Source organism: Tachypleus tridentatus, chromosome 13 (genome assembly GCF_004210375.1).
Source record: "Tachypleus tridentatus isolate NWPU-2018 chromosome 13, ASM421037v1, whole genome shotgun sequence".
NCBI classification, from domain to species: domain Eukaryota; kingdom Metazoa; phylum Arthropoda; class Merostomata; order Xiphosura; family Limulidae; genus Tachypleus; species Tachypleus tridentatus.
Window position 1 is genome coordinate 99,675,963 of NC_134837.1, and position 13,934 is coordinate 99,689,896.

The following is a 13,934-nucleotide window of genomic DNA, read 5'->3' on the forward strand; positions in this document are numbered from 1 at the left end:
ACCAATCTTTATATGTAAATAAGAAGTGATTTTGTATTTAGTTTTCGTTATAATTGTGTATTTAGAATGACATAACGCACCGTCTCTTGTACGTTTGTTTCTCTATTTATTGCACATAATATAATATTCTACACTGTTGCTTAACATAACGTTCATATACAAATTATCTCTTACTTGCCTGAAAGCTCATGAATGAACTTGAAATTTTGTGTTCACTAAATATCTTGCGAAGTTAACCCCAAAATTAATTGTATTAAATGTTCATCATATCCAACCACTTTTTGTTCTTGTTATTAAACACAATAGTATCGTACAAATTACAACACTATTGACAACTTGTGTTAGTCTACATTGATAACAACACATTCTCATTTCAAACAAACTTTGTTTAACAGACATGGTTGTGAGAACGTTTATTGCAAAGAAGAAAAAGAGTTATCAATAGAACTTTTAACAAATAACAATCATTACACGTAATTATTTTCACTGTCCAGAAGATTAGCTTTGAATAATCACATACTTTGGGTAACAAAAATATTTTTTTCTCTAAATTTAAAATAACTTAGGTAAATCCTAAAACTGAACTAGACATAAAATGCAAAAATCAGTAAAATAATCTCACATTTGTACAAATTTACTTTCATTCCAGTTTTATATTTAAATTTGTCCAACAACGCATTTGATACCTTTACCCTAATATAGAAACATTAAAGATTATTTACTAATTGTAACAAATTCCTTACTGGAAATGATATTACGTAAAATAATATGTCCAAAATTTGTGATTTATGTCGTAAATATTTGACCTGTTGGTTTATAACGTGTTGCCAGCTTTCGGTATTTAAACAGTAACTATATAAAATTTAGCTAGATGTTTATCTACACCAATAAATAATAAGTGAAATCCTAGAAATATATGTATATTATGATAGTACAAGTATATAACGGAATTTAAATTTTAGGTGCATATATTATAATAATTTATAATACAAGTTACGAGCTATAATAAATTTTAGGACATAGCAAAAGTGACATCTTGGGTGTGTAAATCGTAATATATAATAGAAGCAATATCTGCATTTTTTAGTAGTTAAAGCGATAAAGCGACTTTTGGAGACTATACTTATTCTAAGTAAATGGGTGAGTATAATTTTCTTGGTACGGTACGGTAAACGCATAGAAGTTCGACAGTGTTTCTTTCTAAAACACAGGGACAAAGGGAGAAATGTAATATTTTTTTATTAATAATACATCTTTTATTTTATTATTTTATACGAAACTAATAAAATCAGGAAGGATGCTTTACTTCCGTTCCCTCGGTTTTTGAATTTATTCAATTAATTTTCAAAGTATTATATATAATTTAGTCATTTTCTTACACCGGGAACAACAAAGTTTTATAAATTTAGTTGACTTAAATAATTCAGTATCCAGTTATTAATAACCTTATCTACATAAACATTATTTCCTTAATGAGATTGAGTGATAATTTTAATTCTGACTTGCTACTTATTTAGAAATCTAAAACACGTAAAGTTACAGACAGTAATACTACACTATCACATTTGTGTTTCGAAATTGGTGGTGAGCAGAACACAGGTAGACCGTTGTGTAGCTTTGTGTTTAACTATAAAAAAACAAACAAATCATTTATGATAGACAATGTTTATAGTAAATGTAGCTCTTAGATATTCTATTTTTAAATCATGAGCAAATTGATGGTAACATATTCAATCTGAACCAACTGGGTTAAGTTACACTACATTTATTTCTCTATTGACAGTAGTAAATACATATCCTTATTCACAAGTATTTTGTTTTACTCTGCGCAAAACAACGAAGGTTATAAAACTTTCCACGACATTTGTATGAGCCTTCACATATACTACTTCTCCAACTTATGTGATCAGAACAACGTATGTTACGTAAGCAAGCCAATGATATGTGTTACACTTACGATTCTCTTGCAGTTTGCAGTTATGCATTATTATTGAGGTTTATTGATCGGTAATATTAAAGTAGAATTTTCATATATTTTATTTTAAGTTGGGAGTGGTCGCTTTTAACAATATACAAAAAATCAACAAATTTTGCAGAGAAAGTTAATGTAGAAGGTGTAATTTTAATATATGTTTTGCAATTCTATAAGCTTTAAAACGTTTTTCTTTCTTATTTGTATGTAAAAATTATTGAGTTTGAATTTACAAGCCAATAATTATGTTTCATTACCGTTTAAACTAAAATGTCTGACATACTTAAGTGCTACAGATATTTGTAACGTGACAAAGGATAATTAGTGAGTGTGGTAGTTAGTGTTGCAATGGCGTTACGTGCTTACTGAGTGTTTCTTTTTTCGTAAAATTGTGTAGGTGATGGTTGGACACTAAACATAGTTGAATCATACTCTTATTTTTGAGCCAAAGTTCATCTAGGCAGTTTTTCTGTAAGTGAAAAGCTTATTTTTACCGCTTAAGTGAATTATAACAACATCGATTAAGTACAACGGAATTTACATTTCGAATGTTTTCTCTCGCTTTGAACACAGAGATTTCCGGGAAATTTTTTAAGACGGAGAACATTTTCCATTCTTGCGATTTTGCCGTGGCAACCGCTTGTACAACGATTTGTCAACTTCTTTGATTTCTTGATGAACCTGTCCATTAACTCTAAAGAAAATAGAAACAAATAAACCAGGTTATCTAAATTACCAATTCCAGGAAATATATTGAACTAGAAAACCAATCAGAATCACAATTTAGAGTTTTACATCAAGAAGATTTATAGTTTTAACAATAAAATTAGTTTCGTGATTAAAAAAACGTCTGTATAGCAGAAAGGTATTTCAACAAGCGACGTTAAAATGTAATATAGAATTTTGCGTTTATTCACCGCTGGGTTACTATAAACCCAAAATGATATTTCTGGGTCATTTTCAACCATAAACACCAGGTTTACCTAGAGTCATATTAGTTGATTTGTTCTTTAAAGATACCATACTTAAATCGCGAGTTTCAAACCAACAATACGAATTGACTTAAACTACTAGAGGCTCTATCAGATACGTAAAAGAAAAACTAAAAGTGTGGGGGACTCGAAGTTTATTTGACCGAACAGAGAGAGATAATGTGCGCTATTATGGGAGGGGGGCATTACAACGCTTGCCTTAGAGCCCTGGAAATTTTTGGCCTGTATTAAATTTCATGCAATCTTTCTCTTTTCCTGAGAGTCAGTTTCCTAACGTAATGTACTTTTACTGAGACGGATTGAAAAGTGAGGACACGCCGCTACCTGAACATAAATACGCTTCTCTATACATGCTCTGAATATTAACATGATTTTATGCGGACTACTTTCTTATAACACTACAAATGCAATTTGATTTAACTATCATACTATATTACATAATCTTGTTTACTTAACCATTGAATTACTGATGAGGTTAGGACGCCATTCTCAGGCATTTCACACAGATGAAAAGGCCGCATTCGTGTTCCAAATTTCTCGGGAAGAGGGTACGTTTTATGATTTAAACTAGGGTGTAAAATGCTGTGGAAATGTTTGAAAAGGGATAATGAACCATTACTTTTAACTAAAGAGATTTTATCATGCCCTGAACACAAGAGTAGTCACAGAAAAACCTGTCAAATTAATAATATATACATAATATTTTTCAAAATGCCATTGATAGTGTGGGTGTTAGTATGATTTCAAAACTTTCTTTTGTTATTTGATTCAATATTATCATAAACAGAGAATGAATATTAAATTAACGTAATTTTAACAATGATTTCTTTCATAACTTAAAGCTCAACGGTGAGCTACCTACGCTCTGTCCACCAGGGGAAATAATCCCCCGGACCTTGCGTTGTACGTTCGTAAATAATTGGACACAATATTTAAAAACAAATTCTTTGTAAATGTCAATAAATGAAATATTTTTCAATCAATATGATTAACATGGGATTACATATATGTAGATGTATGGACTTAAATTTAAATTTTATGGATCTAAACCAACTAATTCCCTATATTAGGGGGAGGGGTAACTTAAAAAATATATACTCACTACGTAGTGCAGCCCCCCACTAGTACAGCGGTAAGTCTACGGATTTACAACGCTAAAATCACGGGTTCGATTCCTCTCGGTGGGCTCAGCAGATAGCCCTATGTGGCTTTGCTATAAGAAAAATACACAAACACATCCCTACGTAGTGGGCCCCACATAGCCAGGCGGTTAAGGCACTCGACTCGTAATTCGCGGGTAGCGGGCTCGAATCCACGTCACACATGCTCGCCCTTTCAGCCATGGTAAAAGAGTAAGCCAAAAGTTGGCGGTGGGTGGTGATGACTAGTTGCCTTTTCTTCTCGTCTTACGTTCCTAACTTAAGAACGGCTAGCTCAGATAGCCCCTGTGTAGCTTTGCGAGAAATTAAAAAAATCCAAAAACCCTAAGCAATATATAAAGTGAATGGCCTGGAACACCACTGGAATTTAAACAAATTTTTCTAAATTATTTATGCACTACACCGGTTCTGGTTTTATAACTGTTAGTTACACAACCCCTGGTAACATAAGAATTGCACCAAAAGAAATATACTACAAATACTGAAATCAATAACCGCATTAATGTGGGTTCTTTGTGCATGGCCAGGTGAGTTAAGGTCTTTGAAGCGTAATCCAAGGGTCGCGGGTTCGAATCCCTGTCGCACCAAACATGGACGCCCTTTCACCCATGGGGGCATTATAATGTTACGGTCAATCCCACTATTCGTTGGTAAAAGAGTAGCCCAAGAGTGGGTGGTGATGACTAGCTACCTTCCTTCTTGTCTTACACTCCTAAATTAAGAGCGGCTAGCGCAGATAGCCCTTGAGTAGCTTTGCGCGAAATTCAAAAACACGCAAACAAACTAGTATAATATATAGTATTTGAAAAGCCTGTCGGAATACAATGCTTAGATTGAAGTTGCTATCTTTCGTAGATACTTGTTACGATGAAAATTACGGTTGTCATTTAATGAACAGTATATAAATATGTATACTGTGAAATACAAATAAAAAAACGTTTTGTTTTATTGTTTTTGTGAAGTGTGTTACGTCACTTACGATGTAGTTTGTTTTAGGTTTACTTTGATCGAAATGTAATTAATATAAGCGTTAAGCGGGAATGAGAGCTTAAATCAGTTTTTTGGTCTAAAGTAATGATTCACTATAAACCGGCAAAAATTAAACTGGATTTGGTAGAAAAATATAAAGAATCGAAGATATAAAGTAAAGAAGTTAGGGTAAAAATTCCTTTTTTGATCTTAATATCTATTAAACTCCGATTTTTATCATATTTAGGTCCTTAATGCATCAAAATAGGTCCAAGTTGCCACTAATTGTGATAATTTTCCGAGGACTCGAACCCCTTGTGTTTCCACCATTCTTTGTCAGACCTACTTTTGCCAAATTTGATTATCTTTAACTTTGTCTCCCCCATTTTTTATTTGAGAGTGTGAATATCGCATCGTGTTAGCCTGAACAACTTATCACCTCCAGTAGAATCGATAGGCCTAACTCCTTTTGTCTCAATTTGTGGATGGCTATCCTCCTAAACTCTTCAGTATATCACACTCAAATCACTTATTAAATAAGCAGTTTATTTATAGTTCATGAATTGTAATGAAATTTAATTCCCAAATTAGATTTCTAAGGTCTTTGGTTTGTCAAAGCACAAGTAGCCCATTGTGTAGCTTTGTGCTAAAATAACAAAGGCAACGTCATAACTGTTAACGAAGAGTGGGTGTAGCCTAGTTATTAAGGTACTCGACTCTCAGTGTGTGGGTCACGAGTTTGAATCCTGTCAGCCAAACATGTTTGCCCTCTTGGCTATGCAAACGTTACAATTATACGGTGAATATCACTATTCGTTGGTAAAAGTATAAGTGATGGCAGACATACATAGTCCTCAAGTAGTTTAGCGCAAAATTCAAAAAGTAAAACAGGAAAAAAGGTGGACATCGTAGATAACTCTCGAGTAACTTTACTCAAAATTCAGTAACAAATTGACTGTTAGAGAGAACTGCCTAGTGTCAATGTAAGGAATCACAATTATGATATTATATTTTATTCTCTAAGATGTTATTTAAAAGCGACATATACAGATGTTAGAACCCTTTTGTTTTTTTTCTGAAATAACAATTTACCAATAATGGTTTGTTTTTCAAAACGTTGTACCTATACTCACTTGTTTTGGTGGCTCCTAGGAGTGTAAATGTAAACTTAGTTTTCAAAACATCAAATTCCTTCTGTGAAAGATGCTGCTCAGAAAAATCCGTCATTTTCTCTAGAAAAAGTCAAAAAGAAACTGTCTTAAGAGTTTTTTTGCCTTTAAAAATTATATGAGTGACATCTTTTTTATATTATAAACATGAGATTACTTATGTTTTTCCCAGTTTGTAGGAAAGCATAAAATAAATTATTATAATATACTCATATTTATTTCCCTTTATTTGTTAGTTATAAAATTAATGTATTCAAAATTAAAGTATGTTTGCTGAGGGGTCCAGGATTGTTTATCTAGTGCTAGGGGATTCGTTCCTCTACACGTCCAGTTGGTGTAAGGTTGGAAGGAGTCGTTAAAGATTTTTTAAAATTTGCATAAAAGGTTTTATAGATGGAGACACAATAATTGAAATTTTAAATGAAAATAACCAAACTAAAATACTCTTCTAGTCATACAGTTCTTCTCTTCATATTGAACCATTGTTTCAGATTCTGTAGTGATGTACAAAATCAAATCTATCACACAGTACCAAACTGAAAACATCCTTTTGTTTGGCGAAAAACATAATTACATTTTTTTTTGCAAAAATACAAATATTCAATCATACAAAGTGATTATAATGAACGTTTTGCAGGTCGTGCGTCATATCTCACAAAGGGTATGGTATAGTAAAGTGAAATTGCACAGTAATGCTAAGGATTTCATGCGTATGTAAATGTAATAGTTGTCATATGTTCTCACCAGGGAAGTCACTATGACTTGATGCCTGATTAATCACAGCAATTATTCAAAATGTGCTTCTTCAGCGCCCAGAATGCATTATATCCGAGTGACGATATACAGTACAGCACCAACTTATATATCTAATCTGGAATACTGCTCAATTCCCGAGCAACTAAAGTCTAAAATTGTGCGAGGTCCCCACCACAACAATCGTGTGGCTTCACATACCGCTACAAACAGATACCAGTTGCTGTTAATTCCTTTGAAAACGGTGGATTCTATAGGAGAGATAGCCGTAATGATTCTGTTCTAAAAGTGTCCCCGCAAGACGGTTTCACCTGGTAACAATATTCAGAGGAACATCATTATGCGTGAAGACTGTAGAATCATATTTCATTGTTCCTGCAACTTGGGGATCACATTGGCTTGAACATTTTACATGGTACAATGTAGCACTCACTGTGCAGGTTTGTAGTTCATGCTCTGATGAGTCTTCCACAACTATGGTCCAATAACATAATCAACTGTAAAACCATCTTAGAGATTTGTAGAAAATACATAAGATTTTGGCAGGTCATTAGCAATCGACTTTCAGTCTCTCCAAGAAATCCAATGCAAAACCAATAGTTTGGAATAAATTCATCCCCTGCGGTGATCGAAAATGGTGTAGCTTGAAAGTAAACATTTACAAATATGATCAGAAAGCCATAAAAACAATTTAAAATGGCAAAGCCAAACACTGGAAAACATAATGAGCATTTCTCTGCCTTTATATGCTTGTGCTGGCTTGTTCTGTTATGACGTCTGACCTCAGCGATTGTTTCAGCAGGTATCGATGATCTGCTTGTACGTTGATTATCATTTCTGCAATCTTTTTCCTCGTGATGACGAGAAACCTACTTGAAGTAAAATTGAATCTGAAGACGGCTAGTATGGGTATTAAACAACCTGTTAACCTGAAAATGACCTAAGAAGGTCGAAACGTTGTTCTCTACTTTTTTTTAAATAAAAGTTTTAATACCCCTACCAGCTGTCTTGAGATTAACATCTCTTCTCATTTTGTATGACCTTGGGCGCACTATAACGCTGAAACAAGGCTCTCTGTGGATATTACACACTTTACAGCACTTTCTGAGAGCTGTTTCAGCATTGCATTCTTTGGTATGATAACACGATATTGTTTCACCTTTCTGTTTCCACACATTTGTCAGTTTCATGTTGTTTGAAATAACTGCACTACGCTTGATAAGCGAATTTATAATCATGGAAATATGCGGAAGAAACTACGGTGGTGTCTTTGATGTCAATGTATGACAAGTGTCATATCTATGTCAGCAAGATATCCTTAATCCCCTATGTTATTTCGCTTTTCTATGCCATACCGTTTGTGAAAATATCAGGTCATCCCATAAATAAGGTCCGAAAATTTAATACAGAAAGTGCATCATCATAGCTGTCTTTGTTGAAGGTTTTAATGACTAAAATATGTAGTATAACGTGTATAAAAATGTTCAGACAAATAAAAGTAACTAACCCAACTCCACCTTTTCAGATCATTAATCAAATAAACCCTTATGAAGATGGATGTGTCTGAGGAGCTCATTAGGCATATAATGCTTTATGAGTTCAAAAAAAGACAATAGTGCAGCAGAAACTACACGAAACATTCAAGGTGTTTATGATGCGAGGTCTCTCAATGAAAGAAAATGTCGAAGGTAGTTTCAGAAGCTCAAATCGGGTGACTACAGCTTAAGTGATATACCACGTTCAGGTCATCCTGTTGGGTTTAATGATGACTTGGTACTGGTTGCACTTGATGAAGATTGTGCTGTAACAATTGAAAATCTATCACAGAAGCTTAATTCAGTCCATTCAGCAGTTCATTGTCATCTGCAACAGCTTGGAAAGGTGTCGAAACTTGGAAAATAGGTTCTCCATGATTTGACAGAAGCCAACCTTAGAAGAAAAGTAGACATTTGCACTTCTCTGCACTCTCGTGAACGCAACTCACCTTTTTGAGACTGGAGATGAAAAATGCTTATTTTATAAAAATGTTAAGCGCCGCAAACAATGGCTTAGTACAAGTAAACTTGCGCAGCCCAAAATGGACATATACCCTAAAAAAGTCTAGTTAAGCGTTTGATGGGATATTGTTGGTGTGATCCACTTTGAGTTTCTGCCACTCAGTTAACGATTACATCAGACGTCTATTTTCAACAATTAGAGTGTCTGATGTTGCATTGAAAGAAGAGGCCTGCTTTGATCAACCGTAAAGGTGTTGTGTTACACTAGAATAATGCACGGCCCCATACAACAAGGATCACATCTGCAAAGATTGAAGAGTTAGACGAGCTTACTCCAGACCTTTCCCCATCTGGTTATCATCTATTCCAAAGTTTTCAGAACTATCTTGATGGAAAAGTGCTTCGAACACATGAATAAGTCAAAACTATCCTCTCCACATTCTTTTCCTCCAAACCACAATAATTTTGTAGAAGTGGCATTCAGTAGCTTGTGAATCGTTGGCAGGAAGTAATTAACAATAATGGAACATACATTATTGATTAAATAATATTAAAAGCGTTTGAAATCCTTCTCTTTTTCTGAACCTAAAATTGGACATTAATTAAGGGATGGCCTGATATGGCGTACTAAACTACAAAACATATTTTATAACCACCATATATAAGGAAAAAAGTGAAGAATATTTTCCGAAATAGTAACACTTGGCAAAGAAATATGCCAAACTTATCTTATATTAGTGAATTGGGAAACAAAATTTCGATATCTTGTCGTGAAGAAATTTAACAGAAATAAATTAAATTTTTCTTTCTTCTTTTTGAAATTACTTTCCATGGTCCAAGCTGGCTTGGACAAAGATTAAATTAATAATATTCTTTGATAGGATTACAACTCACCAGCTTTAACCATCCAGAACAATAATCGGGTAAGCCTATGATCATTCAGTTTCCGAAATGCATATTGGTAGTAGCCACTGAGTTGGCTGATACCTTGGCTTCTAAATACGATGATATCCATTTGTCTTGGAATGCAGTTCTTTTCTATCGTCTCATTGACGAGGGGATTTTGCTTCTGAACTTCTTTAAAAGTAAGTGTTTCATTTGGACTCTCCGTTTCTTTGTATAATACACAGAAAAGACGTTGAAACACAACAAATCACGTTTTGAAGCAGCGACAGTAATTTTTGGACTGTCTACCAATCAACATTTAAAAACTTTATCTGAAAGGCGTTTCATAATGAAATATTTATTGGTTTATTGGGTTTTTATTGATGTTTTGGCTTAAGGCTTGTATCAGCTTCTAATTAAAATTTTAAAACTTTCCAAAATTATAACTGAAATGGAGTACAAATACAATTGTAGGTTAATTCTTTAATATTGTTTTTGAGAAATTAGGCGGTACTTGAAGTTATATTTTGAATGTTAGATTGAAATTGAAAGACTTGCACAGAGTTAGCGATCAATTTGATATTGATACAAATACACAGGGTCATAGAACTTCAAACGTGTATAGAGAACAACTGCTTTTACGTATGTTGACAAATTTACTTTTATCTGAAGATTTCTAAAGCATAAAAATCACACACTCACCTTCATTAACGCAAATAGGACAACAGTGTCCTAGGACATGCGCCACTTTAGCACATAAAGAGGTTTTGGTTTCTTTACAGCTCAGTCGGTTACATACCACTTTGCCTAGCTGTAGGAGAATAAAGTAGAATTAATTAGAGTAGCCAAACATCAGAAAAGTTTTCAGAAACCTATAACAGACATGAATTTAATAAACGACAATCAATAACTATCTTTAACAGAACTTTCATAAAACATTTTTACAGAAAATTATGTTTCATCCCAGTTATTACTTGAGGTTTAGACAGAGAAGACTATCCTTGAAAGCTGTTATTAATGTAATGCATCTGTCTAGGATGATTTGGACGACCTTTCCAACACAGATCTGATGAAGACTTGTGCCAGCAGTTGAAAACATTGGCCAAAACTTCCCAGGCAGATGCAGTGCATTAAAAATGCTTTTCAAGTTTATTCTAGTAACATATTTATACTTAAATGTTGTAATACATACACTCAGCAATCGACGTATGATGATAAAACTAATATCCGATCTTTACTGATTTCAGATTTGGTTGTTGTTTTTTTCACTGTAAAAACATATAATTTGTAATAATCTTCACGTATTTTTAAAGTTCAACTAGTCACTGCTTCACCAAATCATAGCAAAGCGACTTCAGTGTAGAAGAGTGCTTTTAACATAGAAGTTACTTTACTTACCTACCCAGTGTTAGCTTCATACATAAAAGTAATAATTATTTGAGCATGCCTCTTCAATCAGTTTTTAGGAAACGTAATATAAATAATCATAAAATAATGTTTCTAACTTGGTTTGTTTTAAGCACGGTACCCATTAGTGAAATGGTTAATAATTTTAAGTAAGTTTAGCTGTTCACCAAAAATAGAACTGAAATATAAAATATCATCCTAATTCAAATGATTTGATACACAAACCAGTTGTTGTTGTTTTTGACAAAAAATATTTTGTATACATTTTCGTTAAAGACTAATTTTAAATTTGAGGACGTGGAGTGTGTATGTTTTTCTTATATTAAAGCCACATCAGGCTATCTGTGGAGCCCAGGGGGAGGGGAATCAAACCCCTGATTGTAGCATTATAAATCCATAGACTTACCGCCGTACTAGCGGGAGGCTGAGAACGTCGAAGTAGCTCTTATGACAGTTTGTTATGAGTTACTAAATTAGGTCTAAGCTTAAGTTATTTCATCAAATGGATTTGTTGATACAAAAGCTGCAGAAGAGGAAGGACGTTGAAAAGTTAAGATCTTATACCGTTAAAGTTTTCTGAAAGTTATTCAGTATTAATATTATAATTTGCAGTGATATGGGTTAAATAAAGTATAATAACTAAATATTGTAATTCGGGTAAAGAAAACTAAGATGGTCGAAGTTTCAACTTAACGTTTAGTAATGTAAATTTTGCTATAACCTTAAAACAGACTTAATATGTGTAATTGTACTTTAGGCTTTGGTGTATATCAACTTACTGGCAAATTGTTAAACATTATAACTACATTATTTTATTAAATAAACACAATCTAAAAACTAGTTTAGTGTTTCCTGGAATTTTAAGAATTAATTTCTTTCTTCTAAATTATATCTAATTAAAGATAAACTTTATTATTTTAGTGTAAAGACCAGTTAGTGATAAAAAATTGGTTCTTAAACGTTAGACTTAATAGCAACTGAACGGTAAATCCGTTTTCATTTATTTGTAGTTAACTCCTTGGTGGTCTGACATACAACATATTTCATTTTACTGTTATTTGGTATTGAGTGTTTATTTTCAGGCTATTTAAATACAGTGATTAAGACTAATGTAGGAATTAAACATTCATCTTTTTTTAAACGTAATGGGTGAAATGAGTAAGGTTTAAGCTTCTTTTCAGGAAGCTAGTAATGAAGGTGTGCAATTGTTATGTAGAGTTTGTAGGTTGGAGACTATACTAATCAAAGTAGAGACAATACATAAAGAGATGTGTAGACTGGAAAATGGCAGCAGGATTTCATGAGGAGCTTAAGCTGTTACATGCAAGAGATACATAAGTTAACAATCATTTTCGGGAAGTTAGAAAGGATACTAGTAGTATTATAGTAAAAAAATGTGAATTTAGTTACAATGACCAAATTTCAGATCTTTTGCTTCTGCAGATGAGGAACTATTGGACGGAAGGAAAACAAAAGAGTCAGAGAAGAACGTGATGATAAAGAAAATCATAGATGATTCCTTGACAAATAATGTGGATGTAATAGTAATTGGGTAAATAGGAAGAAAAGAATCAGATTATGCTACCCATGGGCACAGGTCTAGGATATAACTGACAGAACAACAGATAGTAATAAAGGGGGCTAGCAGAGGTGCAGTTTTTGTAGTGTATGTAGAGGTTATTAAATGGGGAGCAACTTTATATTTAAAACATCCTGTTGAAGTTAAGGATATCAAAGATAATAGCAAGGAGACTGAATCCACTTGGGTTTCTATTACTGGATGTAAAGAGAAGAGACTTTCAGTGGAAATTTGTAACAAACCACTAAATGATATCAACGAAATTAGTGAGAAACTGTACAATGAGATTTAGAATTTTAGCTGTTAATGAATTCAAAATTATGGGTGATTTTAATTTCAGGCATATAGACTGGGAAGTGCTAGAGTCCAACCTTGAGGAAGAAAGGTTTTTGGAAACTGTTCAGGATGGTTTTCTTCACCAATTAGTAAAGGTTTGTTTTGTTTTTTTTAATTTCGTTAAAATCTACATACATAGTCTTACATTGTAGGACTATGGGGAAGGCAGCTCGTCATCACCACTTCACCGCCAACTCTTGGACTGTTATTTTACTAACGAATACTGGGATTGATCGTACCATTATAACGCAGCCACGGCTGAAATGGCGAACATGTTTGGTGTAACGGGAATTTGAACCCACGGTCCTCAGATTACGAGTCGATCGCCCTAACCACCTGGGCATGTCGGCCCATTAATCAAATAACCTATTAGATACAATGTTGTTTTAGATTATTGTTAAAAATAATCTAGAGTGTGGAAAATGAAAATCATCAGGGTGCAAATGAAAATTCGATGTTTTGCTGCGAATTGAGATAAGGGATAATGATTAATAATAACAATGATAATTTTTTAAAATATTTAAGGTAAGCATATTTTTTATAGAAAGGAAATGGTAGCCACAAGTAGAAATAGTTTAAGAAATAAAATTAAAGAAAAGCTTTATAAATTTAAGGGATTTAAGTTGACTGGTATGACAGGAGATTTAGAAGATTATAGAATATCAAGAAAGTTGATGAAACAGGAATTTAAGACACCAAAAAGGATCAGTGAGTA

The 13,934-nt window shown here is 33.3% G+C and overlaps 1 protein-coding gene across 5 annotated transcripts in view; it reads right to left on the reverse strand.

The window, feature by feature from the left end:
* Positions 1-399: 399 nt before the first annotated feature.
* LOC143238959 (chordin-like protein 1) overlaps positions 400-13,934 on the reverse strand; it is a 34,719-nt gene continuing 21,184 nt past the window's right edge. For 4 of the 5 annotated variants that reach the window (XM_076479635.1, XM_076479636.1, XM_076479634.1 and 1 more), the window contains 4 exons: positions 10,600-10,708; positions 9,907-10,125; positions 6,227-6,325; positions 400-2,666 (listed from right to left, as the gene is read on the reverse strand). In XM_076479635.1, the coding sequence (XP_076335750.1) occupies positions 2,494-2,666; positions 6,227-6,325; positions 9,907-10,125; positions 10,600-10,708 (600 nt within the window). In that variant the 3' untranslated portion in view covers positions 400-2,493. The remainder of the gene's footprint in view (positions 2,667-6,226; positions 6,326-9,906; positions 10,126-10,599; positions 10,709-13,934) is intronic. The other variant, XM_076479638.1, reaches the window with a different exon arrangement.